At 42.5% G+C, this 26,677-nt stretch overlaps 1 protein-coding gene across 1 annotated transcript in view; it reads left to right on the forward strand.

Moving 5' to 3' along the window:
• The window catches only part of pds5b (PDS5 cohesin associated factor B), a 32,179-nt gene extending 7,928 nt beyond the window's left edge, over positions 1 to 24,251 (forward strand). Inside the window, exons 2-35 of the mRNA XM_005928118.3 lie at positions 105 to 232; positions 484 to 687; positions 989 to 1,075; positions 4,625 to 4,722; positions 5,512 to 5,638; positions 6,014 to 6,094; positions 6,614 to 6,754; positions 7,538 to 7,653; positions 8,793 to 8,887; positions 9,061 to 9,206; positions 9,499 to 9,650; positions 12,396 to 12,509; positions 12,602 to 12,683; positions 12,772 to 12,820; positions 12,952 to 13,091; positions 15,188 to 15,303; positions 15,417 to 15,522; positions 16,002 to 16,162; positions 16,355 to 16,478; positions 16,951 to 17,109; positions 17,405 to 17,473; positions 17,651 to 17,787; positions 18,006 to 18,129; positions 18,292 to 18,496; positions 18,576 to 18,690; positions 18,828 to 18,960; positions 19,069 to 19,188; positions 19,466 to 19,528; positions 19,630 to 19,772; positions 20,118 to 20,190; positions 21,054 to 21,472; positions 21,579 to 21,659; positions 21,770 to 21,878; positions 23,368 to 24,251. Of these exons, the coding sequence (XP_005928180.1) occupies positions 125 to 232; positions 484 to 687; positions 989 to 1,075; positions 4,625 to 4,722; positions 5,512 to 5,638; positions 6,014 to 6,094; positions 6,614 to 6,754; positions 7,538 to 7,653; positions 8,793 to 8,887; positions 9,061 to 9,206; positions 9,499 to 9,650; positions 12,396 to 12,509; positions 12,602 to 12,683; positions 12,772 to 12,820; positions 12,952 to 13,091; positions 15,188 to 15,303; positions 15,417 to 15,522; positions 16,002 to 16,162; positions 16,355 to 16,478; positions 16,951 to 17,109; positions 17,405 to 17,473; positions 17,651 to 17,787; positions 18,006 to 18,129; positions 18,292 to 18,496; positions 18,576 to 18,690; positions 18,828 to 18,960; positions 19,069 to 19,188; positions 19,466 to 19,528; positions 19,630 to 19,772; positions 20,118 to 20,190; positions 21,054 to 21,472; positions 21,579 to 21,659; positions 21,770 to 21,878; positions 23,368 to 23,400 (4,230 nt within the window). The 5' untranslated portion in view covers positions 105 to 124 and the 3' untranslated portion in view covers positions 23,401 to 24,251. The remainder of the gene's footprint in view (positions 1 to 104; positions 233 to 483; positions 688 to 988; positions 1,076 to 4,624; positions 4,723 to 5,511; positions 5,639 to 6,013; positions 6,095 to 6,613; positions 6,755 to 7,537; positions 7,654 to 8,792; positions 8,888 to 9,060; positions 9,207 to 9,498; positions 9,651 to 12,395; positions 12,510 to 12,601; positions 12,684 to 12,771; positions 12,821 to 12,951; positions 13,092 to 15,187; positions 15,304 to 15,416; positions 15,523 to 16,001; positions 16,163 to 16,354; positions 16,479 to 16,950; positions 17,110 to 17,404; positions 17,474 to 17,650; positions 17,788 to 18,005; positions 18,130 to 18,291; positions 18,497 to 18,575; positions 18,691 to 18,827; positions 18,961 to 19,068; positions 19,189 to 19,465; positions 19,529 to 19,629; positions 19,773 to 20,117; positions 20,191 to 21,053; positions 21,473 to 21,578; positions 21,660 to 21,769; positions 21,879 to 23,367) is intronic.
• The last annotated feature ends 2,426 nt before the right edge of the window (positions 24,252 to 26,677 follow it).

Below are 26,677 nucleotides of genomic sequence, written 5' to 3' on the forward strand. Positions count from 1 at the left end.
AAAAAAAAAAATCAAGATTCAGCAAGTTTTCAAGGTTCTGGGGTTTGACTCTCTTCCTTTGCTCTCTGTCAAAATAGTATTGCTGCTCTTGTGTCTCTCTGCAGGCAGTGAAGAGCTAAAGAGGATGGCTCACTCTAAAGCTCGAGCCACAGACGGGAAGGTGACCTACCCCCCGGGGGTCAAGGAGATCTCTGACAAAATCTCCAAGGAGGAAATGGTTCGAAGGCTCAAGGTCAGTGTCAGATTGGTCATTACTGCTTCAGTAGTAGTTTTAGGAGTCGCCTTCTATTGAGGAATATTGCTGATATATCAGTGAAAGAATAATCATCTTTTTAAAACAAAATGTTTCACTTTGCTTGGTGTACCTGAATAAACCCATTTTAAACCTCATTGTCTTGGAGTGATGATTGTTTTACCCCTTGCTCGGCCATTAACCTCGGGGACTTGCCTTCCCCCATTTAAAATCCCCCATCTCTTTTCTAGATGGTCGTCAAGACCTTCATGGACATGGACCAGGACTCTGAGGAAGAGAAGGAGCTCTACCTGAACTTGGCCCTCCACCTGGCCTCAGACTTCTTTCTCAAACACCCAGATAAAGATGTGCGTCTGTTGGTGGCCTGCTGTCTGGCAGACATATTCAGGATTTATGCCCCAGAGGCCCCTTACACTTCCCCAGACAAACTAAAGGTAGGGTGATTCATATTTTCTCGAAATGTCTTCATTCTGTCTTGTTAGAGTTACTGTTGTAATTAGACAACCCTGCTTTTGCTTCTCTAGAGGAATAATTTAATGCTAATTGGACAAATTGATATATTCAGTCAACAGGTGTACTTGAAATTCATTCAATGTGTGTCCTTTTGTTAACAGTTTGAACATTTTCAATGTATTTCTATTTACTTTAGTGTAATCTTTTGATCATGCCTGAATTTTGCTTAGTAGAGCTGCTCACATGAAGGATTCACTGTATGTGTGTTTTTGTTTTGTCTAGGACATTTTCATGTTCATCACCAGACAACTGAAAGGCCTGGAGGACACTAAAAGCGCACAGTTCAACAGATACTTCTACCTGCTGGAGGTGCGTGACTGAGCTTTTGTGGCTAACGTGTAGCACTGTGGCTTTGGTCACAGTAAATTGAATTTGGTCCCAAGTAGTTTGATCAAAATACAGCAAGGAGTTTAATTTGAGCTTTTACAAAATTTGTGGTGTTGTGTTGTGCTGTCCTGGCTCTTTAATTGCAACAGTGGAGTGTGTGGAGTTGTTTGTTGTGACATTAAATACCAGGAGGTGTACACCTGGTTGCTACAATGGAGGCTTGTGCATCACAGAACTGTCAGGAACAGCCACTTGGATATTGGTTACTTTTTTTGCTGAAGGCTTTGCTCTGTGTGTGGATGCTATCTCTAAATGGCAGCAGAGATGCTTTTTTACAATAAAGTAGTATTTCTGATGTCTCTGAAAGGCATGTTAAAGTGCCACCGCATTCAGCATGCGTTGCATTGTGCAGGTAAAAGGTCAGCCGTGCACTGAGAAAGGATGGCTTCCTCTTTGCAATAGATTTCACTCAGCAACTCCTAGCAACCACTCTCTGTTTGGTCGGAGAGTACACCTTTTCCTTCCAACTTTGTGCGACTGAGTAGGCGCCTAATGCATGTGTGCACTCCTGGTTGCATAATAAATGACTGTAGCTAACCGTACCTGAACTCCGTTTAAAGGATTAAAAAATTTACTGCACCTTCAGAAAATTATTTATTTAAACTAAATTAGCCTTTAGCATTTTTGGAAGCTCTTTGAAGAATCTTGTTCTGATTTGATTTTTCCCTCGTTAATGGTTTTTGTTTTTCGGTCTTCCTGCTTGTGTGGTTCAATGCGGTGTGTGTGTGTGTGTGTGTGTGCGTGCGTGCGTGCGTGCGTGCGTTTTTCATTAAATTATGAGTTTGTGCCAAGAAGCAATTTCCCCACAAATTGAAAGAGACAAACTGCTTTTAATTGCAAGTCATTGTCTTTTGTATGCAACGTAATGATTATTAGGATTGTAATTAAAGCTGCAGTTCTAACTGTGGCATAAATGGGCCATTTGAAGACGAGGGAAATCTTGCCATTTTTATTCTTTTTTTTTTTATGATTATTGTTAACACAGCAACAGTGAAGTCCAAATGATCTGTTGTGGGAGTGTGTAATACAGAGTTTTAATAGCTGGAACTACACCTATTGTATTTTGGGGGAGGGGCAAGGGTTGTACATGCTTAAACTAAGCACAAGTGTTCATGATGGTCGTGAGAGATATCGTTTACCTGGGTAATGTTTTCGCTCGAAATTTAGCCTTGAAGCACTTCAACAACCTGCACAAATACTGCCATGTGATGAAATCGGAAAATATTATCTTCCTGAGATGTTGTGACTTGGCTCAGTCTTTTTAACCAAATGCTTAAAGCCCTGCTTTGCCACCATGTAGCTGCATCAGTAATTTTCATCCACTGTTTGCTCTTACTGTCATATGGAGCGCAGCTAGCGAGTGCTCCAGTGAAGCTCAGTGGAGTTGTCTGTTTACCTTTGGGTCACATGTCACCAGCTGTTAGTATCTCCTCCTCTGTAGACTGCTGGTACTCGGCGGTGTGTTTTAGCCTCAAGCAGTGAAACAACTTCAATGTTCCACCTTCAGAGGGAACAGTATTCTTGCATATTTTACAAAGTATTGTGCATTGTTGAGCTTTCTTTTTAGGTACTGGATCAGAGGCTGACACACAACTCTCGCTTTCAGACGTGCCTGGGCTTATTGTGTTGTAAAATGCACTAGGAAACATAAACACATGGCAATGATTTGACATTTTTATATCACTACAAATATCTCTACCTTACTATAACAGATGGTTTGATATGGCACAGGCCTAATTTATGAACTGATTCAAATTTGATGGTCAAGATCACTGTGAGCTCATCTCAGCCTTATATTAAGCAGTTCTGATGAAGAAGTAATCTTCCTGCAGTAGAGTCAGCTCACACTAACTTCAAAGCAGGCCAAGTTCATACTAACTAGCTTTAAAGAATATATGTTATCCTTACAAAGCATGCGGTGGATATGTAAAACATATCAGTGGAGAGTGGGAGTAGTGGAAAAGGTCACTTTTAAGCATGTTAAGTGGGTGGCTTAATGAAGGACTTGAATTGCTTTTTCAACTGCAAAGGTTTTAATTGTGCTAACAGCACACAGAGTAGTTGTTGGCTTTGGAAGAACAATTTCTCACTCTTTCTCAACATTTGCTTTCTCCACTGTCGTGCTATCTCAGTGCTTTCTGCTGTGTGTATCAGAGCAAGCCAGATCCAGAGCCATGCAGCCCTAATACACTGAAGCCCTTGCACTGGCCAGTATTGATATGCTTTATCATTAAACTTGGTCACTGCCCTGAAATACTGTTTCCTCTGGTGTCATTTGTCCTTACCTGTTGGGACTGAGTGCGAGTTTTATTTTAGTGTCCAATTTCAGTCCTCTTAAGAGGCGGCTGGTGCCTGGTCACGGTGTCACGGCTGAATACCCTCAGGCTTATTTTAAAAAAACAAGAGTGAATGTTACCTGGAAATGATTACATTTATAGCTGTTGGTTTTTTGTTTGTTGGTTTTTTCCCTCTTGTTTAGCAAGTCCCATTAGCATAAGATTGCATGCATTACTGTACCCGGTACAGTAGGCACTTCTAAAGCAGTCAGACTTGCTGCAACTTATTGTTTCAAGATTGCTTTATTTGTAAGTCTCTCGTACTTGTTGGTGTTTGCCTGCTTATGTTAAACTACAATTTTGCATGTATTGCATCAAGATGCATTTCCATTAAATGTTGTAAAGCAATATGAGTTTTGACAACAACTGCAAATGTGTTGGATTGACAGTAGCAGTAGCCTTCCATAGTGGAGGATTCTACCAGCTACATGATAAGGACAGGTGGATTGGGCCCTACAGTCTGTTAATCTATGCAGCTCCTGTAGATGTTATATACAGGTGGCCCAGTACTTTTGTCCATACAGTGTATATTTATGGATTAATGATAAGTGGCACAATATTTTTTTGTTTGTACAGCCTATTGGGTTTTGGAACCTGCATAATATTTTAGTACCCAACCCTAGCACCCACTTAGCACCAACCTCCAGCTCAACCCAGTCAGAAAATGGGCAGTGAACTTAATGGGAGACACTTATTGGAGCGTTGAACTGTTAAAGGGCTTCAGAGGTTGGTGGAGACCAGAAATGAAGGTAAACCAGTTACAGCAGATTGCTGCTCCTCCTTGAGCCTGGTTCTCTCAGGATTTTTTTCCCTTCCCACTGCCAAGTGCTTGCTCAAAGGATGCTCTTTGATTGTTGGGCTTTATCTCTGTGATACAATTTAAAGCATTTTGAGAAGACCGCTGCTGTGATTTGGTGCTAGATAAATACAATTGAATTAAAGGGGGAAGGAGCATTCAGCAGGTAGACGCATGCACACTTCACTGAGCTGCTGCTCGTTCATAAGAGCTGAATTTTGTCACCATATCAACTTTGAAGCCTATAAGTGTTTTAACCACTTGACAAGAAAACACAGCTGTGCTGCATGAATATTTTCATATATATCTTGTCGCCTCTTTTTCTTTTTTCCCCCCCAGAACATCGCATGGGTGAAATCCTACAACATTTGCTTTGAGCTTGAAGACAGCAACGAGATTTTCACCCAGCTCTACAGAACTCTCTTCCAGGTCATCAAGTGAGTCCCTATTTATAAGTCACAACCAACCACCTCGGTTTTCATGGTGTATTGCATGTGAGTCTGTGCCCAGATTTTTATTTTTTCTAATTCCTTCCTTAATTTTTTTTTTTTTGCCTTCCTGCAGTCCTGACAGCACTAAGCTGCTGTGATTCAAACATCTGAAAATTGTCTTTGCTGCTGCATCGTAAAAATGCACAGTAGCGGTACAGTTGTTTCTAAGTGATTGCCCTCTCGCCTCTCTTCTTTTTTCTTCTAAACCCCCACCTCTCAATTTTACTGTGCTGAACACAACCTCCAGGGCTAAATTCTGCAGTACAGAATCTGGCTCTTTGCCACTGGAAAGATTGTGGTTGTCTGTGTCAAGGTTGTGCCAACACGGTGCTTAATTCTTTTTATTTTCTTTTTACTGCATTGAAAGAATCTAAAGAAGCCTGCTTTCCATTTAAAATATTCTCAGTGATCCAGCAGGTGTTGGTGAGATGGTGTTAATATGTGTGGAAGTGGTGTTTCCAGAGTGCGACATAATGAGACTGGTAATGCTTGGTACTGTTAAGGAAGACAGTCAATCAGATTTAAATTTAGCTAATAAGCTTTGCTGCCCTGCTGTAGTGCAGATCATTATGAGCAGGTTTACCCACCCTTTGTGTGAGCGGTGCATTTTCAAAGACGCATAGTGTTTTGTTTGAGAGGAAGGTTACTTTTTGAAATGAGAGGTCCTGTCAGAAAAACAAGTCACATCAGTTATACAAAGAGTCCGTCCTTAATCTTTGTGCATTGTTTCCCTAGCAACGGGCACAACCAGAAAGTGCACATGCATATGGTGGATCTGATGAGCTCCATCATCTGTGAGGGAGACACGGTATCGCAGGAGCTGCTGGACACCGTGTTGGTCAATCTAGTGCCAGCGCACAAGGTACGTCGGGTGAAGTGCAGATGTGCATCCGTTTAACTGTCTCAGTAACGCGCTCGTAGTACCGCCACAAAAGATGATCCAAGTAGAACCGGCTGAGTAAAGGAAAGCCTTAAAAAATAAATTGAAATGTTCACTAGACAGAGGCCAGTATGATTTTCCATCCTCTCTAATTCAGTGAGACCCCTGCAGGTGGGAAGAGGTAAAGCAGCTTAAGCACTGGTCCACAAGAATGTGTGGATATCTGCTCCCGAACTATCCAAATGGCATTCAGACAAGAGATGATGGACTACACCCTCGTCTTTCACAGCCACATCTCTGAACATTGCTGTGATTTGCTGTTTTATTCACCAATTTGTTTTTGTTGTTGTTATCCAGAATTTGAATAAACAAGCATATGACCTGGCCAAAGCTCTGCTGAAGAGGACTGCCCAGGCTATTGAACCCTACATCACCAATGTAAGATGAAATCTTTGACACTCTTATTTATAGTGCTGTTTTAATCCTTTACTTCATTTTACACAGGAGACTTAGTCATATTTAAAGCTGTTAACAGTCACAACACTCAAAAGTGATACTTTCAGAGGTGTAACTGTGGCTCTGAAGTCGGTGGCGTGTAGTGTGATATGAAGAATGTGATATTAACTCTACTTAAAGCACAGCCTGCCATGCTTGAAATGTTTCTGTGCTGTAGGAGTTTCATATCTGTGCTAATGAAGCTAAGAGATATGGTGAACATTACGGCAAACTTCTAATGCCTCCTAATCCACGTGGTTTACACGTCCTTGGTTAAAATACCGAATCCCTCTCACCTTCAATAGCTGTTCTGTGATGGATCTCAGATACGTAAGATGATTTATGGTCTTGCACACACGTACTTACTCCTCTCTCCGCTAACGCAGTCCGAGTTTGAGTCGTGCGATCATGTAGGAGTTTCATCAGTAATCTTTACTCCTCCTGCTCTGTCGTCTGCATCAGTTTTTCAACCAGGTGCTGATGCTGGGAAAGACCTCAGTCAGCGATCTGTCTGAGCACGTTTTTGACCTCATCTTGGAGCTTTACAACATAGACAGCCACCTGCTGCTCTCAGTGCTGCCGCAGCTGGAGTTCAAGCTCAAGGTATAGGGGAAAAAATCCACATTTATCTATTTATTTTATCTTTGTCTGTGTAGTTGTTTTGCATAATATTATGATATTTACAAGAATTTAATATTTTTTTTATTGCAGTTGCATTGTGATGTTAGCAGTAGTTTTAGATTAAGCAGCAATACTTCAATAAGTATTGATATTATAACTACAGTCAAACTGCAAAAGCCTTAAGTCTTGTAGCCATTACACACAGAACTGCACATTTTCACTTTCTCTGCAGGTTTGTTGATTCATATTAGAAAGATAAAGCAGTCAGCCAGTCAGCATAATGTTGCCTCTGCAGTGTCTCATAAAGGCATCCCGCTGATGGATAACGCTCATTAACTGTTCATGGGGAGTGAGGATCACTGCTGTCTCCTCAAAATAATAGCTGTGATAAAATCTCTCTGCTTTAGACTAGAACCTCTCTCTCTCTCTTTCTGATGCTTGCTCCCCCTTTGCCTTTCTCTCACTCACGCTCGTTTCATCTTTTTATCTCTCACTCTTTCTTTCCTCTTTCCTCCCCCTGTTGCACTTTTGTCTTTCTTTCATGCTCACCCCTTCCCTCTTCCTTCCTCGTCTCCCTTTGTCTTGCTGCTGATTTGCAAACAAGATTGATACCAAAGAAAGTACTGCCATTGTCTGTTATGAAAACGGTAATGTTTCCCGTGTAGTTAATGTAAATGACTTGGCACCTCGTTCCAATCGACTCAGCCGATTTTGGTGCATCATTTCTCTCCCCGTCTCTTTCTCTTTCCCCGCTCGTCTCTGCAGAGTAATGATAATGATGAGAGGCTGCAGGTGGTGAAGCTGCTGGCTAAGATGTTTGGAGCCAAGGACTCTGAGTTGGCTGCGCAGAACAAACCACTCTGGCAGTGTTACCTGGGCAGGTGGGATTCAGTGTTGTGGATCTGACAAATGTCTCTATAATCGCGATGGATCATTTTGATTGATAACTTTGCTGTCAAAGAGACAAAAGAATCATCTTTTCTTTTTTAGCTTGCATTTAGTATCAATTGGTTGGTTCACTTTTGGATTAATACTATATTTTAAACCATATTAAAACTAAATATATTTTCTTTTTGTTGTGGTTACACTGGATTCTTCACTTTATTATTACTACATAAATGCCACACAAATCCTGTGTGATAAAACACAGCGAACTGTTTGCCATAGGCCGGAGAGATGATCAAAACAAAGACAGATGGAGAATCGGGTGTGAACACGAGGCTGTAGATAATTAAAATAAATGAGAAAAATAGAACTGTGATTGTCATTAATGTACGCGTGTCATGGTGTTGCATTGAACAGTCGTACAGTTGTATTATAAAATCAAGTCTTGCAAAGAACAAAGGGAAGAGTTGAGAATACTTCCTGCAGCTGATCAAGCAGTTTTCAGGTGTGGAATTGTGGGTGAACTGGCCCTTTATTGGCTCATAGATAATACTATGTATTAAAGTAGAGTAGATGAGAGCACAGGATGGAAACAAACGTTAGCAGTAGACTGCTTACATGCAGCGTATCTACAGTTTCCTGCTCCTACCATGAGAAATAAAATTGAATCTACTGGGTTCTCTTATATCAGGGTGTGTGTGACGCTGAGCACGTCACACACCAGAAGTGTGAGTTTTTTCACCTTAATATATCTCTTAAACCCATGGGGAGAGTCTGGTGAAGCCTGTCTGTAGACGGTTAAACAGATTACACGCTGCTGTTAATCCACAAAGAGAGTCCGGGCTGTAATTTGTATCTCATTAGTTTTACAGGGTTCGACCCTGTTAAGTGCAGCTTAGCTAGTTTATCTGGCTTAGAGTTAGACTTATTCGGCCCCAATATACCTGAATTTTACTGCGTGTCCAAAATATGTGGGAGGGTTTGGCGGGAGTCATGTGACAGAGTGTAATATAAAGTGAGCTTGTTGATGTATGTTGTGTACCCACATGAGATGCCGTCTTCTTAGAGCTATGTTCATGTACGAGCCACCTTTTAAAGTCGCCGACATTAACGTCCGTTTCTTTTATCAAAAAAGGTTTAATGACATCCACGTGCCTATCAGATTGGAGTGTGTCAAATTCGCCAGTCACTGTCTCATGAACCACCCAGACCTGGCCAAAGACCTTACAGGTAAAAACACACGGACACTTTCGTGCTTTTGTGTGCTGAGAACTGCATGTGCGTGAAGGCCGCTCGAGTGTGTGCTCGACGTGAAATGAGAAGCAGCTGCCTGGTGCTTTCTTTGCGTTCGAGGTAGCCAGTCCTCTCACGTCCCACTCATTTGTTCCTGTTTCCTTCCCCAGAATACTTGAGGGTCAGATCACATGACCCAGAGGAGGCTATTCGCCATGATGTCATTGTCTCTATAGTAACGGCTGCCAAGAAGGATTTGTCTCTAGTCAACGATGCACTGCTCAATTATGTAAAGGAGAGGACTTTGGACAAGAGAGTAAGTCATGTTTTTTAAATCCTGGTCAATAATGACGATGATGTTGTTATTATTAGTATTATTTTATTATTGATGTATCAGATTGTTTCAGATATAGTTACACTGTTGTTGTTTGTTTTGGGTTTATTGATCTAATAGTGAGATTTATAATTTGATTATTAATATTTTTGTTGGTACACGTTTGGCTTAAATGGCAGTAAACAGTCACATCAGCCGCTGCACCTGCCCGTTGAATATTTTATTTTCTAACTAGTAGTTTCATTGAAACGTTTTCTTTTTAATTTGCCGTCAGTGGCGCGTGCGTAAGGAGGCCATGATGGGCCTTGCATCGATCTACAGGAAGTACTCGCTGCAGGGAGAAGGCGGGAGGGAGGCCTCAAAACAGATTTCCTGGATCAAAGACAAGCTGCTGCACATCTACTACCAGAACAGCATTGATGACAGGTTTGTGTGCATGTTTTTCTGTTGGCTACAGTTCAAAATGTATTCATTTAGTACCTGGGAGTTTAACTTTTTAACTTTCTGTGTGATTGCAGAGGAAAAAGCTGGTAGTGGTGCATTTCAGAGTCTTAATTTACTGTGATGAACAATTCCTGCTCTGTGCATAACTAACTGAATGTAGAAAATGAGCTCTAATAAGTTTTTTCCCAGCAGAAACATTAAAAGCTGCCTTTAATGTCCACCTTTCTCTGCACTGCATTTATCAGTGCGGTGTCATAGCTGTATGGAGGAAGAGAGACTGGTTCTGTCACCCTGCCGAGGCTCATAATGTAGAGCAGTCCCAAATATTTTTGTAAGCGAGTTGTGTGCGTGGGACTTTTTATTATTCTTTGAGCAGCATTCCTTTGATGGTGTGTGATTGTTTCTCCATCTCTCCACCTACACTTACTCAACATGGACACCATCATTCTGCAAAATGTCACCAGCTGAATTAGAAGTAGATTAGATGATACGAGGCAAACTGAGATGGGTTTTTAAAGCCTAAATTGAGTAAAAGAAAAGGGAGAGGAAGAGAACGAGGCGTCGGACTCGAATCTCAGTGGACTTTCTGTGGGTGTAGGTGATCTCTGCTGCTGTGGAGTCACTCAGCTGCTGGCAGGATAGTGCCCGATGTGGTCGGAGTGTATGCATGTGTGTTGTGTGAACAGCAGGGTAGCTTTACATGTGTTGGTTCAGCAGTTTCCCCTTGAAAAGCTCTAAAACTTCAGCACATAAAGGCTGAAAAGGGTTTTTTGTTGTTGTCGTTGTTGTTGTGACGAGTGTTGACATTTGAGCTTATGTTTGAATTAATTAATTTACATATCAGTGAGGTGTGTGATGGTGGTGCAGCACCATGAGGGCTGAGAGACAGTGACAGAAGGCTGATCTTAAGTGGGAGTAGGTGGAAGACACCCTGGAGAGGTGGAGGTATGATGTGGAGTAAAGAGGAATGAAAGTCAATAGAAGGAAGTCAGAATACTCGTGTGTGAATGAGAGGGAGGCAGGAAGTGTGTTTAAGCGAGTGAGTTTAAATATGTGCGGTCAGCCATCCAGAGCAGCAGGTGGCGCATGAGAGAGGTGAAGAAGACAGTCCAGGCTAGGGATGGGTATTGATAAGATTTTCACGATTCCGATTCCATTTTCGATTCTGTTTAACGATTCGATTCTTTATCGATTCTTTTTAAAAAGGAGAACACTAAGGTCGATTAGCTTAGAACTTTGTTTTATATCTTCTCTTTGAACAAGATAGAAATTTAGGAGTAACATGGCCTTACAAACCCAACAGTGAGATCTTAAGAGATCCAGCCTACGGCTCTTCAATGGGGTGTCACAGGGTCCCCAGGAAAAAAAATGTAAATGTAAAATAATAAAATAAATATTCTTCTGTAGCAATAACAAAGTATAACATAAATTATTCTGTAGCAATTACACAAGAATATCCAGTAATGTCCCTGCCTACAATTAAACACATTCACTTACCTGAAAATCGGGGGCATCTGCTGTGGCAAATGGGTGCAAGCCTTTGACCACAAACTTAGTCACTGCTCGGTGACATTCGTCTATCCTGGCCTGAAAGGAGACGCTACCGGTAGACTGCAGCGAGAACTGCCAGCATCTGAGCCAGACTCTGTCTGTCTCTCTCATCATGGTCACCTAAATGCACAGTAATGGCAGGTTTGTAATAAGGCAGATCGCGCTAACATAATATGCACTGTTAGTTGATTATTTACCTGCCGCATTAACGGGAGAGGACGTGCAAACGTTACCGCTGCTGCTGGGTTGATATTTATCTGCCGCATTAACGGGAGAGGACGTGCAAACGTTACCGCTGCTGCTGGGTTGAGATTCACGAGTCCGGAGCGGAATTAAAAACACGACATTCATTTAAGGTTATCGTGTGTTTTGTGAGCAAATGCTTTTGCATATTCGTAGTGTTTCCTCCCTTAAATGAAATATCTACTTTGCAAGTATTGCAAGTTGCCCTGTTGTCATCCGTTCTCGTAAAGTATAATCAAACTTTTGAGCGTTTGAGCCGCTTAGGCGCCGTGTTTCCTGCCAGGTAAATGACGCTCCGCAACGTGGTGACGTCATTCGGGGCGACTGGAATCGATAAGGGAATCGTTTGCAAAAATGGCAAACAATTCCAAGGATTGAAACAGTGGGAACCGGTTCTCAACACCCATCCCTAGTCCAGGCAGGGTGGAGTGGGTGGAGATTCAGAGGTGATTTGTTACAGAAGGATAGAAGCAAGAGTGAAAGAGAATATTTAGAGGATCAGTCGATGTGCTGATGGCAGTTTGAGTCTGAGCTCTGAATGCAGGCCCTTCGAGAGCCGAGGTGCCCTGACGTTAAAGGCGCAGTCCCGTCTAGACTTGAATTTAGACCCAGGAGCTGCCAGCAGGGTTTTGTTGAGGGTTTCTGGCTGCCCACAGGCTAATGGGCTAATTTAAATAAGTAATGAAGTAATGTCTGCAGTAAAGTAAAGCTCCCAGGAGCCATTAGTAAGAGTACTAAATCAAATCAGTAACCTGTGTAGAGATGCTCAGTGATGTCATGTCGCTCTTCTGGTTTTAGTTAAAGGTTCAGCTGCTGCTTTCTGTACCGGCTAGGATCTATTAACTATTACTAACCACTCGCACCCAAACATTTTTATTATTTTATTATTATTTATTTAATTTTCTCCATAAAATGTGCCCTCTGTACGTACAGGTTGCTGGTGGAGCGGGTTTTTGCCCAGTACATGGTTCCTCACAACCTGGAAACCACTGAAAGAATGAAGTGTCTGTACTACCTGTATGCCACCCTGGACACAAATGCTGTTAAGTAAGTCAGTTTTTAATTGTTATGCAACAACATGTGTAATAAAGGAGGCCTGGCAAACACATCATTGTGTCCCTTGCTTCTTTCACCTGCAGAGCTTTGAATGAGATGTGGAAGTGCCAGAATCTGTTGAGACACCATGTCAAAGACCTGCTGGACCTGATCAAAAAACCCAAGGTAACTAACGCACACCACAGACTGTAATAACTGCACTATACTTGTATCTAAAAGGTTTTTCTGTAACTGTATGTTTGTTTGTTTTCAGTCTGAAGCATCCAACAAGGCTGTGTTTGCCAAAGTCATGGTGATCACAAGTAAGGCATCTCTCTGAATTCAGCACGTCCTTTCAAACAGGAAAAATGAACAAAAGTGATCGCAGGGTGACCTTCTCACCCTGATTTCACATCGATTTCACTGTGACATGCTGAAATTTCTCTGTGAACAGGGAACCTGCCGGACCCTGGCAAGGCTCAGGACTTTGTGAAGAAGCTGGCTCAGGTCCTGGATGATGATGAGCGAATCAGAGATCAGTTAGAAACTTTGGTCAGCCCCGCGTGCTCTTGCAAGCAAGCTGAAGTCTGTGTGGTGAGTGTTGAGTTCCTTTGAGATAACGATGTGGTTTCCTTTAAGCGAAATACTTTCATCGCTCCAGTAGCTTTGTGTTATTTGACCCGATTCTTCATATGGGTACTGTAGTCGTAAATGTACTTATTTGTTCATAGAGTTCACATCTTCCAATTTTTGTGCATAAGACAACACTTTTATACACATGTCAGTATTTTGAGTCCAAAGTGTCCTTGTCTTTATTATATCTAATCTGTAATAACCTTTAAATGAGCAGTAACTCGACTTGAGTACATTCCAAAGGTGGTTTTAAAATGTTTAAGCTTGGTTTCATGACAGTTTTAGTGACCGATTGTTGTCACGGTGGTGAAATGTATTGAAACAATCCACCCCTGCTCCGCTGTAAGGAGGATGTTATTAGGGCTGCCCGCCATAATTTCTGTCTCTCTGTCTGATGTCTCGCCGAACACAGAAGACAGACTGAGACGTGTGACTGTAGCGGTCTTGAGCAGTAATTCTCCCAGCTTTCTGAAGATCCTTCAAAGTTTTTCTTTGGACGTCGGCTGCTCTTTCACTCATTTTTAATCCATTTATGGTACCTAATCATATACAGAGGATTTCTTTTTGTTTGTAAAACATTGACCTGTTAATCACTCAAGCACAAAAAGGCACCTGTGCGCCAGCGTTGTGTCTGCGCAAACAACTTAGCAAAGACACAATTTTACGTTGCGTCCTCAGACACCTTGTTAGTAGCAGCCTGATGCATAAACAAACGTTTTCCTGTTTCGTTAGTTGAATCTGCGAACGTTGCCAAAGGTAACAGTCTTGGCAACGTGGTATTTTTGCAACATGACGGTCATTTGAAAAGAGCTACTGGCCAAAAACTCGTATCTCAGCATGATGTGCAGCGTGTCCTTTAAAATTTGAGGAAACTAGACAAATCGAGTCCAAAAAAAAAGCGGCAGACCTAAAGATCCATCTTAAGAATTACGGGAGGAAAATATATCAAAGCCCTGACAGAGGACCTCAGAAATGCCTAGAGACCTTCAGTTGATCCATCTGCTACTCACTGAAGCCTCATCAGAAATGGTCTCAGTGGAAGAGCCATTCTTAAAGGAAACAGAAAAGGCTCAGGTATGCCAAGTTATACAGGACCTGGACTGAGAATCAATAGCACAAATGCAGAAAAGTACCACCAGATTTTGATCCAGCATGCAGTACCTTCTGGAGAGCATCTGATTGGCAGCAGCTTCAGGATGACAATGATCACAAACACACTGCCAGTGCAGTAAAAGCATAGCTGGATAGAAAAGCACACAATGAAACACTATCTGTCAAGGATTGACCTTCCAAGAGCCCTGACCTCAATAGCATTGAAGCAGTGTGCTTTCATGTTGACCGAGAACAGAACGAAAGGCAGCCATGTCGTTCAAGACGTCTGGAGAAGTATTCCTGAAGATTAACTAAAGAAATTATAGGAAAAATCAGCTAAGAGAGTTCAGTCTGTAATGATGAATAAAGGTGGTCATACCAAATATTGACTTTCAAGCCTGTTAGAACTGCACAGACTCTGTTTTTGCTTTATACACTGTATTTACGTTTGTTTGCACATAAATCACTGTGCTTCTTTCCCATTTTTCTTGGAAAATTGAAAGAAATGAGGGGAAGCATGAGACACTTGCACAATAGAGTATTTCACTAGAAAGTATTTTTGGTATTCTTTCTTGTTGCTTAATCCTGCGGCAGATTTGCTAAGTTGGCAACAATTAAGTGAACTAAATGATGATGCTCACTGCTGTGAGTATATGAGATGTTGGGCGTTCATGCTGCTGTGTTTGTATTTCCACATTTAAAAAAAAAAAAATGAAAAAAAGCAGCATTAGATTTTAGTCCAGCTGTGAAATATCACTCCAGGTGGCTTTGGTTTGGAAATACTGAAAAGGCACAGAGAATATTATGGTCATAAAACCCTGAGCTGGTGCTGTAAGCGTTGCCACAAAGTGCCTGCTCATAGGGGGTCATCTGATTGGTGGAGTTTTCTCTCTGTTAGGGTCTTCGTATTGTTGTGGTTTGGTGCTGCATAAATAAATTGAAGTTCTTAATTGTCATCCTTTCAGAGAGACATCACTAAAAAACTTGGCAGCCCCAAACAACCCAGCAATCCATTCCTGGAAATGGTGAAGTTCCTTTTGGAGAGGATTGCTCCTGTGCACATCGACACAGAGTCCATCAGGTACTGTGCGTCAGGATGCAAATTTTAGCTCATCCAATAAATAAAAAGAATGCAAACAACAGCCATATCCGAGTCTAGCGTGCAGAAATTTAACCTCTACCATCATCTATCAGTGCTCTGATAAAACAGGTAAACAAATCTATAGATGGAACAGCTGATGACGAAGAGGAAGGTGTTCCCACTGAAGAGGCCATCAGAGCAGGGCTGGAACTGCTGAAGGTAAAGATCGGTAATAAACACGAACGCCTGTGGTGTTTATCTGCAGATTGACACGATGGATACTCTGTTGTAAGCCTTTTCATTATCGTGTGTGAGTGCACCATTTAACAAAAATAGAATACCTGCAAGAATGAATCTAAATTATAGGCTCTGCAGTCGCTCAGTAACTTCTGCTGCTGTCGTGTCAATTGCTACCTGCAGTCTAGCAATCAGTGATAAATAAATTGTTGTTGGTTGAAATTGTGGAGTGACGGGAAAAAAAGAAGCACTCGGTGATGGATGATGTCTCCTGCAGTCCTGCCTTTTTATAGTGACACAAACACAACAGATAATTAATGATGAGTAAAACACACACACATCTTTTCGACCCTTTACGGTTTGCTTAAAATATCAATCACGCTTGTTTCTTTTCTTTCTAAGGTGAAAAGGTGTTGATTGTACTCAGCGCAGCTGTTTGACTCACCTTTCATCACTTGCAGGTGCTGTCATTCACACATCCAGTGTCATTCCACTCTGCAGAGACGTTTGAGTCTCTGCTGGGCTGTTTGAAAATGGATGACGAGAAGGTGGCAGAGGCAGCGCTGCAGATCTTCAAGAATACAGGCAGCAAGATGGAGGAGAGTTTTCCTCACATCAAATCGTGAGTTTGATGAGCTAAATTTGGCTGATTTGTTTGCCTTGCAGCGCTGTGTAATGTGCAGTGACACTCCTGGAATGCAGGGATGCATTATTTATACACTTACTTAGGATACGCTGCTCTGTGCATGACTTGTGACCCAACTTTCTGCTGTGTTTTTGTTGTTCATGGTGTTCTCCCGTCTGCTCCCCCAAGTGTTCTACTGCCGGTACTACAGGCCAAAGCCAAGAGAGGCCCTCCCCGCCAGGCTAAATATGCCATCCACTGCATCAACGCCATGTTCAGCAACAGAGACACACACTTTGCCCAAATCTTTGAGGTCAGTCACTTTGGTGCCAGGTTTTTATCTATGTGGTCAATGAGAGAGGATATCCCTATCCCTGGCTTAAATCCTGTTTGTGACGGGCAGCCAATCAAAATGAAATTTGATTTAAAAGGAAGGCGAAAAGACCTAAAACATGTTGTTTTAGACGGTGAGTGAACTCTGGGCCAGTATTGGGTGACTGCTGATTATCTGGAACTTTCAAAGCAACTGAATCTAAGAGGGGAAACCAATGTGGTTTGGAGTGCTTTACCCTTTAATTGTGTTATTTCAGCCGATTTTCCTGTTTTTTGTGTTACAAAGAGAATCCGTCTGCATTCATGGATGTGCTCAGAATATTTACCCCAATGTGACGTCTGCATTAACTTTACATCAAATCCATCCTGAGATTGAAACCACGATTATTTTTTAATTTCTTTTTTTTTATGTGCTCCTAAAACTGTGTCAGTGACATGTTGTGTTTCTTCAGCCTCTTCATAAAAGTCTGGACACTGCTAACCTGGAGCAGCTCATCACTCCTTTGACTACCCTGGGTCACCTGGCCCAGCTGGCCCCAGAACAGTTTGCCGCACCTCTCAAATCTCTAGTCGCCAACTTCATTGTGAAGGATCTGCTCATGAACGACAGGGTATACACACGCATCCACGTATACCTCTTACTGTTCTGCAGTGTTTAAGCACGCCTCTTCTCTTTAGCCTTTTGAGCCTAAGATTAGTGCTTCTCCTTTACTATTATTATTTGTAACTTTTTTATTACTTTTCATTTTGATGTAATTAGTCTTATTTTACTCATTTAATTATTATAAGTGGGGGGTTTTCTTCTGATTGCACTTTGGCTTAAATGTGCTGTATAAATATTCCCAGCTGTGTTGACCTAAAGTCTCAGTTTATGTGAATTATTCAAATTGTTTGTGTTATTTGTAGATCCCAGGAAAGAAAACAACCAAACTTTGGGTTCCCGATGATGAAGTGTCCCCAGAGACCATGGCCAAGGTCAGCAGTGAACGTTTGTGTGTCTCTTCAAAAGCTCCGTCTGGCTGCTGTTTTTGTTTTTTAAGTAGTTTAATCTGAAGATTACTCTGAGCCAGAATTCTCCTAATTACTTTGTCACACTCTTGATGTATTAATGCAAAACACTTAATCTTTCACTCTTTCATCTTCCTCATTCAGATCCAGGGCATCAAGCTGATGGTGAGGTGGTTACTAGGCGTGAAGAACAACCAGAGCAAATCGGGCAACTCCACCCTGAGGATGCTGACTGCTATCTTACACAGCGATGGAGACCTAACAGAACAGGGCAAGATGGGGTAATTAAAATAAATAAACTCTGCTTCTCAGACAAACCTAAGGTCCTGTGTGTGTCAGGCCCTTGAGCAGCTCAAAGAAAGCTTTGTCCTCAGATTAAGGTCGTGCAATTTTCAGTGAAGCGCTCACTTTTAATGGGTGCTCTGGACCTTTGGGGGTTTTGATGGTAAGAACGTTTGTAGATAAATGAATAAATCTGTTTCCTCTTGTTTCTCTCTAGCAAACCGGACATGTCGAGGCTGCGGCTGGCGGCGGCGTGCGCCCTGCTGAAGCTGGCACAGGAGCCCTGCTACCACGAAATCATCACGTTGGAGCAATATCAGTTGTGCGCGCTCGTCATTAATGTAAGAATATTTAATTTGCCGGCTCTGCGTTTTCAGTTCAAGTCCTTTTCTGTGCAGCTCATCTTTACTCCACCTCTGCCTCTTCTCCCTGATATTTTGTCCCATTTCATCCTCCTCATCATCGCGTTTCCTGTTCTCCGTGTCCTCTTCTTTGCGCTATAGGATGAGTGCTACCAGGTGCGACAGTGTTTTGCCCAGAAGCTTCACCGGGGCTTGTGCCGTCTGCGGCTACCGCTGGAATACATGGCAGTGTTCGCTCTGTGCGCCAAGGACCCCGTTAAGGAGAGGCGGGCTCACGCTCGCCAGTGCCTGGTGAAAAACGTCAACATACGCCGCGAGTACCTCAAACAGCACGCTGCCCTCAGCGGTAAAGAAACCAAACGATATCTGATGATTTCGCATGACATTTGAGGGTGGTGTCATATTCACTGTGTGTGTACCCACAGACAAGCTGTTCTCTCTGCTGCCGGAGTATGTGGTGCCCTACACCATCCACCTTCTGGCACACGACCCGGACTATGTCAAAGTACAAGACATCGAGCAGCTAAAGGAAATTAAAGAGTAAGCGGTGTATGATCTCTTAAATGGGTTTTAATATTCCAACCTGGCGTTTGTGGTTTCAGTCACGTTTTAGTCTGTTTTTATGATGGTTAATCATGACTTGTACCTTTTAATGTCAAACTTGCTGTCCTGGATAGGGCTCTGTGGTTTGTCCTCGAGATTATAATGGCCAAGAATGAGAACAACAGCCACGCCTTCATAAGAAAAATGGTGGAAAACATCAAGCAGACGAAAGACGCCCAGGCCGCCACCGATCCCAAAACGAATGAGGTGCTCATTTAACGTGCAGCTAATATGGACAGTAGATATCCAGCCAGTGTTTCAGCCGCCGTCATCAGTGCTGCCCTGACGTGCGTTTGTTGTTTCTTCCTTGTGCAGAAACTCTACACAGTGTGTGACGTTGCCATGCACATTATCATGTCGAAGAGCACCACCTACAGCCTGGAGTCTCCAAAGGACCCCGTGCTGCCATCACGCTTCTTTACCAAACCAGACAAGGTCGGTCTCTGCGCTCTGAAGAGTTTAAAGCATCCAAAACATTTTTCACTTTGTTAAAATGAGTAAACGACAGCCTTACTAGTGTTAGCAGATCCTTCCGAAGAGTTATGAGAAAGTAGCTGCCTTAAGTTTTGTATAAACGTGTCCTTGTTTGAAGAGAAATTATCAAAAAAGGGGGAAAAAACAAAAAAGCAGGCATGTTTTGTCTAATGAGATCGTCTGCTTGTGTTTCTGCTTTGTTTTAATTGCTGCTGTTCTCTCTGCTTCTCTCTTTCAGAACTTTAGCAACACAAAAAATTATCTCCCAGCAGAGATGAAGGCATTCTTCACACCAGGAAAGGTAAGCTCGAGCTTTTTAAATGATAATGTGGGCTCACTAGTTTTGTTGATCACACATCCGGCTCACTGCTCCACTCTGACCGCCTCTCCTTCCTATTTAAGCCCAAGTCTGCTAACGTTTTGGGGGCGGTAAACAAGCCCTTGTCATCAGCGGGCAAACAACTCCAGAGTAAAGCTTCTCGTATGGAGACCACCAGTAACGACTCCTCGTCCAACCCGGGCTCTCCGCAGCGCAGCAAAAGCAGGTAGGAGATATAACGGCAAGACTCCCACACTCAGAAAACGTAACGTATCAGCAATATTTTGGTCTGATAAAAGACTCGGATTAGCTCCAGGCACTCCGTGTTTGCACGTAGGATGTTTCCATACGTAGCTGCTCTGCCGTAGGCTTTTTCCTGTTAAAGGAGAGTTTTTCCTTCCTACTGTTGCCAAGCACTTGCTCATAGGGGTTTGTCTAACTGTTGGGGTTTCATTCTAATATTGTAGGGTCTATGGATCATTTTCAAATGTTGAAAATTCAGGAGACTACGTCACTTGTTGCACCCTGTTTTGTTTGTAACTAACAAGTAATGATTGATGTTATTTTTCAGGCATGACAGCACAGAGATGGATCACAGTGAAAACGAGGACATCAGCCTAAAGAGAGCAGACAGTGTCGACAAGGTAAATCTCCTTTAGGCGCTGCGAGACTGATTGTTTAGAAGATAAACGTCGATGTGGCGATCACGTCTTTATTTCTGATGAGATCTTAACAGGATGTATTGTTTAATAATATGTGTTGAAAAGTGTATTGGAGTAGTTATTGTTACAACCTTGATTGAAATTGATACGACTGTAATCTAAAAGCAAAGAGGCTGTGCAGACTTACTCTATTGTAAGTTATTCTTTCTAGTGTGGGGTGGTTTTTGTTTGTTTCTTTCGTTTGTTTGTTTTTAAAGTAAAACAAAAGCAAATAAGCAAAACCGTGATAAAAGATTATACTGAAGCTGATGGAAAGTAGTGAAGGGAGCGTTGCCGTGATTCGGCAGAGTGCTGCCTGTTGTAAATCCCCGTGTCTCTGCTTTATGATACGACTGTGCAAACACCAGCTGGATTGAAGTCGAGACTAGATTAACGTGTACAAATTGTGTAAACCATCATTATTGCTTCGCATGCATGATTTCATCTGACTCAGAAATCCTTCCTTTCAAAACAAACAACAGAAAAAAGTAATGGTATCTTTCTATGCAAAAATATGAGTTTCACATGAGTTTCTCACTGAGTTTGTGGGTTTTAGAAGGGTTAACCTCAGGAATCGAGACGACTTGTGTCATTTTTCAGCCTTCGGTAAGGTTACAGAGGGCTCTGTGTGTTATTGCTTACAGATCTATTCACCAGTCACGTGTGAGAAACCACTCCAAAGATCTCAAATCTCTATCTCTCATCACCATTTTTCTTCTTCCTTTTCTTTGTGCTGCTGTAAAAACTGAATTTCAGTCTTTTTTACTGTGAAACAAAGAAATGGTGAACAATGAGTTTGTGTGCAGGATATCGAAAAGCCCAGGGGTCGCAAACGGGGCGTAACCTCCGGCGATGACCAGGAGAGCAAGCCGAAGCGTGGACGTAAGAAGGCAACTGCCAACACCACCGCAGCGGCTGACTCTGAGGACCCGTGGGACGAAGACAACCGGCCGGAGGACGAACAGAACAGTCCGCCCAAGAAAGGCCGCAGGGGCCGGCCTCCGAAGTCTGCTACGCCCAGTCAGGACACGCCTGCCAAAGGGAGGAGGGGGCGGAAGAAGGCAGCTCCTCCACCCGAGGAGGATGAGGAGGAAGAGGAGGAGGACGAGGAGAGGGGGGAGGAGGAAGTAGAGGATGAAGACGAGGACGACGACAGGAGCAGTGAAAACATGGAGGTGAAGACCAGGGGAGGAAGGCAAGCCAGGGCGCCACGACGATCACAGGGGTACGAAAACAGCCGGCGCAAGCAGAAACACGAGATGCGCTTCAAAGTTCTGTCGGCGAGCTTCGTTTTTGATGGAAGTCGTTTTGTTTTTGTCTTCCTTTAACAGATCTGACTCGGCAGAGTCCACGCCGCAGAAAAGGAGAGGACGTCCGCCTAAATCGGCTCAGCCGGCGGCCAAGAAGCCAACGTAAGATTCACTTTTGCAAAAATGCACATCTGCGACTGCGACTGCTCCTCCAAGGGCACAAAATGTAATATGTGCACGCTAAGCTGTTCCTGTTCTGTCCGCGGATACAGGCGCGGGGGCCGATGGAAGGCAGCTGCCACTAAGGATGAGTCTGAGGAAGAAGATGAAGAGGAGGAGGAGGAAGAAGTGGAGGAAGAGGAGGATGAGCCAACACCGAAGGTACTGGGTCAAGTAGAGCTGGGCGATAGAACGATAACGATATGTATCGCGATATAACTTTTACTCGATAGAGAAATTAAGCTATCGCGATAGACCTCGCCGCTCTTGTCCTCTAAAAAAAAAAAAAGGTCAGCCAATCCAAATTAAGTAGCGCAGAGCCGAACCAATCACAGCCGCAGCGTCACGTCGCGTGACTTGTTACGTACAGCACAAGTGCCAAGCCGCACGTGTGTTTGTTTGGGAAGCAGCCAGCGGGTAATGGAGGAAATGAGTGTGCCGACTAGAAAAATCAACCGAGCGTGACCGAAGAGAAAACAGATGATGGTTCCAATCGCCGGAGAGATTGTCGAACGGAAGAGCCATAGAAGTTCCGTAGTGTGAAGGTATTTCGGCTATTTCAAGTCTGACAAAAAACAGAGTAGCGTGCACTGTAAATTGTGCCGAAAGCAAGTCTGGAAATACAATAAACTGGTGCATGCGTCACACTGTGCGCCACGTTATTGTTTCGGTGAAATGAATTTCTACAATACTGTTAGTATTCTACTCTCTGCAGTGTTTAAATGCTTACATATACACACAGTTACTGTCCGTCCACACATACGACTCGGTTCTGCTTCTATGCCCCAGCTTTGTTTACTTTTTCCCACCGAGGCTTCTAGACTTCTGATTGGCCAACATTTCGCACGGTTAGGAATCTAGCGCCACCTGCTGCTTTGGCATGTTCATAGCAGCGTTTTCCTTCATTTCTGCCTTTATGTGTGGACGGGATTATTTTTTAAAACGAAACGAAAATCTCCGTTTTCAAAAATACCCGTGTACGTGTGGACGTAGCCTCAGTCTCTGACTGGAAGCGCTAATTCGTCATTCGGCTTTTGTCAGACTAAAGTAACTGTTAAAACTGTTTGAAAAGCTCAGCTATACAACAAGGAGAGATTGAGAATTTCCTTTTAGTTCTCAGTTTATTTGATATTGACAAAAGTTAGTCAGTTTTGTCTGTTCTTCTGTAAAACAAACTAAGATTTATTTTTAGAATTAATATTTTGTTTCTAAGTGGAATTGACAATTTAGTCTGTTTCGTTTGTTCTATTTTGAAACTTAAACGCTTTAGTGGCTGCCTTTTGTGTAGTTTGCAATATTTGCCTTTATTTATCTGAAAAAGTCTCATGTTCCTTAAGTACATCTACCCTGTTGAACTTATTATGGGAAATAAATATTTAAATAAAAACAAGCTGCTGATTATTTCACATTTTACTTGTGAGCAACGGCACATTTAAATCTTACAAATATAGTTATTTGGCTTATATCGTGATAGATATCGTTATCGCCTGAAATGAAAAAAACATATCGTGATATGAAAAAATCTTATATCGCCCAGCTCTAGGGTCAAGTGTTGCCACATCCATTTTAGTGTCTTTTAAAACAACTCAAGTATTTTAAAGGAGTTTATATGCTTGGTTATTTGTTCAGTTTTCATCCTTTTCCATTTCAGGGTCGCAAGAAGGCAGCTGGGCGAAGAAGATGAGCTAAAAAAAACTTTAAAACAAAAACAGAGGACAAAAGAAGACGGCACGTCTCCTCGAGAGTCACGGAGGAATGACGCAAGAACGAAACAAAATAAATGGACATTGAACTTTTTAAAACTTTTCATAAGCCGACGCTCCTACTGTTACACCGACTTTACACACTTGCATATTCCACGTGCACACTACATCAATACATCCGCATCGTCAGCTGTGGGTTGTTGCTTTGTGCTGCATTGTGATGACGTTAAGCCACATTAAGTAGAAATGATTTTAACGAGGAAAAACAAAGGAAAAAAAATAGATCGCTCTTGTAAATAGTCTCTTATGTCTGTTTCATGTTCTGTTGTTGTGTTTGACGCTGACTGGGAGGATGCTGTAAAGCCTTTGCCCACTCATGTTATTAAAAGTGCTCCCAAAAAGCGGCGTTGCTTATCAAACCTCCCTCCGTGTCAACTTTTAAAAACTGAAAGAGATTAACCATTACCTTTTTTTTTTTTTTTTTTTTTTTTTTATGTAATGTTAATTGTGTGAATTTACTTTTAAACAAAGAAATAAAACGTGCTCTTTTGTTTACAGCTCTGTATATTAAAAAACTTTTTTTAAAACCGTATATTGAAAAAGAAAGTGTCAGAACTGTCCGACTGTAGAGTTGCTTCTGGAAACGATTGTAGTGTGCGTCTCATTTTTAGGTTTGTACTTGCTGATAGAAGGAAGTCATGAGCAGCTGTGTTGCTAGTTTCTTGGTTTTGTTTTGGTTTTTTTGTCACTGCTGATTAACTTTGCTTCACATCCACCCAGTCAGACCCTCCATTGTATCAATATAATTCTCTATAAAAACCTGACATGTTCATTTTCTCTTTCTTTTACTTTGATGTGGTTTGTGCTTTATCGGTATGATTAGCTCTGATGCCAGAGGGTGTCGTGAATAGAGATATTTTAGCTATTAAGAATGTTTGAAAAGGTCGAGCCGTTTTTTTTTTTTTTAAAGGGCTTGTATAATATCCAGTTGTAATCAAAACAGTTATGTAAACACATTTAATATCAGTAGACTTCACAAACAACTGCACTGTTTAACCAGAACTTTAAAACCGTTGGTGAAGAATGACTGCATGACACCACAAGACAGCCCCAAAGGTACTGGGTTGGAGCTTTTATGGCAAAGTGGGGGGGGGCTCCTCGGTGTTAGCCAGGTGGTTGTAGAAGGGTTTTAAAATCCTAAAATTTAGGAAGTATTGACAAATTTACCAGCTGTTCCCTGTGCTCATGGACGTCGTGTTCTAAATGCCAGTTGTGCATACAGTGAGGGAAATCACATATTTGTCAGTTTTCTCAAAGAAATGAACAGTCTAGTTGTTCGGGCGACAGCATATCAACCGTAAATCAAGAAAAAACACAATTCTAAATCAAGTGAAATAACTCGATGAAATAATTTAGAATAGTGAAATAACTATTTGATCCTCTGCAACCGAGCCCGAATTCTGGCTCCCACAGATGTCTGTGTCCCAATCAGTCCACAGATACTCCTGATCTCAGCGTATGTGTATAAATCACACCTGTTCACAGCAACTATATCTTCCAACCTCTCCCACATCATGGGGAAGGACAAATAGCTGTCAAAGGACTTCAGGGACAAGACTGGGATAGACTAGAAGACCATCATCACGAAGCTTGGTGACTGTTGGTGTGATTCTTTGGAAATGAAAGAAGTATGAAATGGCTATCAGCCGCCCTCAGTCTGGCGGTCCAATGCAAGGCCTTGCCTCATGAGGATGTTTATAGGAAATGTGGTGGGTCAGCCCAAACTACAAGCTTAATGATCTGAAGGCAGTTGAGACCACAACCACCAAGAACACCACTGGTAACATGTTACGCTGTAATGGATTGAAATGTTGCAAAGTCCCCCTGTTTAAGAGGGCGTATTTACAGGTCCAACTCAAGTTTGTCAGTGAACATCTAAACAGTTTAGAGGAGGCTAGGGAGAAAGTGCTGTGGGGGAGAAATGTGGAGTCTGACGCAAAGATCACCAACAATCTCCTACCTCAGCCAGTAATATGTGTCACGGATGAGTCTTCCAGCGTGAATAAGCAGCTGTGAGCAAATCTGATTTTATAAACTGGAATTCTTGACTTCTCTGCTTAAAACTCCACTGCTCAAAAAAAAAAAAATTAAAAGGGAATATTCGATTATCACAGTATAACAAGTAGTCAGTTAAACTTCAGGGATTTTAATCAGTCCAGTCAGGGAGCAGAAGTCTACTTCATCTGCTTTGATCCAAATGAAATTGACAGCAGGTGAAAACCCTCAAAAGAAAATGGTTTTTACAGGTGGTTCCACAGATCACTGCTTTCTCTGGATCCTTCTTGACTGATTTTTCTCCAGTCTTGCTTTTTTGTTAGTGTCCTTGTTATGAGTACCTGCTGCACATTCAGGGTGCACAGGTAGTCCAGATCCTTCAGGATCACACATCCATATGTTATGCCTCCCAGCACAGTGTGGAGGAGATACTAGAAGATGAGCGCTTACACAAGGAGAACTGGACAGAGCCGGAGAAAGTCTCATAAACTCATGAGCTCCAGCAGGTTAGTCGTGCATATATCTGAGCACGCTGTCACAAACACACTCAGTCAGAGGGCCTCGCATGTTTTAGTCGGACCTCTCCTCAAAGCTCAGCTGGCATTCGCTCGAAGACACCAGAACTGGACCCGTCCCCTTCACAGAGGAGAGCAGGCTCACACTGAGCACATGAAACGTTTCACCCCCTGAAACATTATCCAGGATGTCTGCACTGGGGAGGATGAGGGATTTCCTGGGAGGGTCACACAGACTGCTGTGACTGTTCATAGGCGCTGGGATGATGTCCTCAGACCCAGCGTCAGACCTTCTGCTGGTGAAAGACACTGTCCAGCCCATGTTGCCAGAGTTTACTCAATTCCTGGATGATGTAGACAGTGAAGCCACTGACTGACACACGTTTCCCAGACTTGAATCCAATTAAGAACCTCTGGGATGTTATGAATCAGTGACTGACGTCACCAAATAAGGCTCATTGGTGCTGGCATCCAGGTCTGGAGGGGAGGGGGGGCCCCCTGGGACACCATCTGCTGTCTCATCAGAATCAGGGTTTGCAATGCAGCCACATACACAACTGAGCCACAGTATAATGCAAGCTGGATGAGCAATTTCAGCTAGTAATTCTGATTTTTGTAGATTATGAATCCAGCCCTCAAAGGGTTGATGATTTTGTTTATTAAGATTTGATGTTTCTATAAAATCTTC

The sequence above is a fragment of the Haplochromis burtoni genome, unplaced genomic scaffold, assembly GCF_018398535.1.
Source record: "Haplochromis burtoni strain Fernald_Lab_line unplaced genomic scaffold, NCSU_Asbu1 Contig_109, whole genome shotgun sequence".
In the NCBI taxonomy this organism is placed as follows: domain Eukaryota; kingdom Metazoa; phylum Chordata; class Actinopteri; order Cichliformes; family Cichlidae; genus Haplochromis; species Haplochromis burtoni.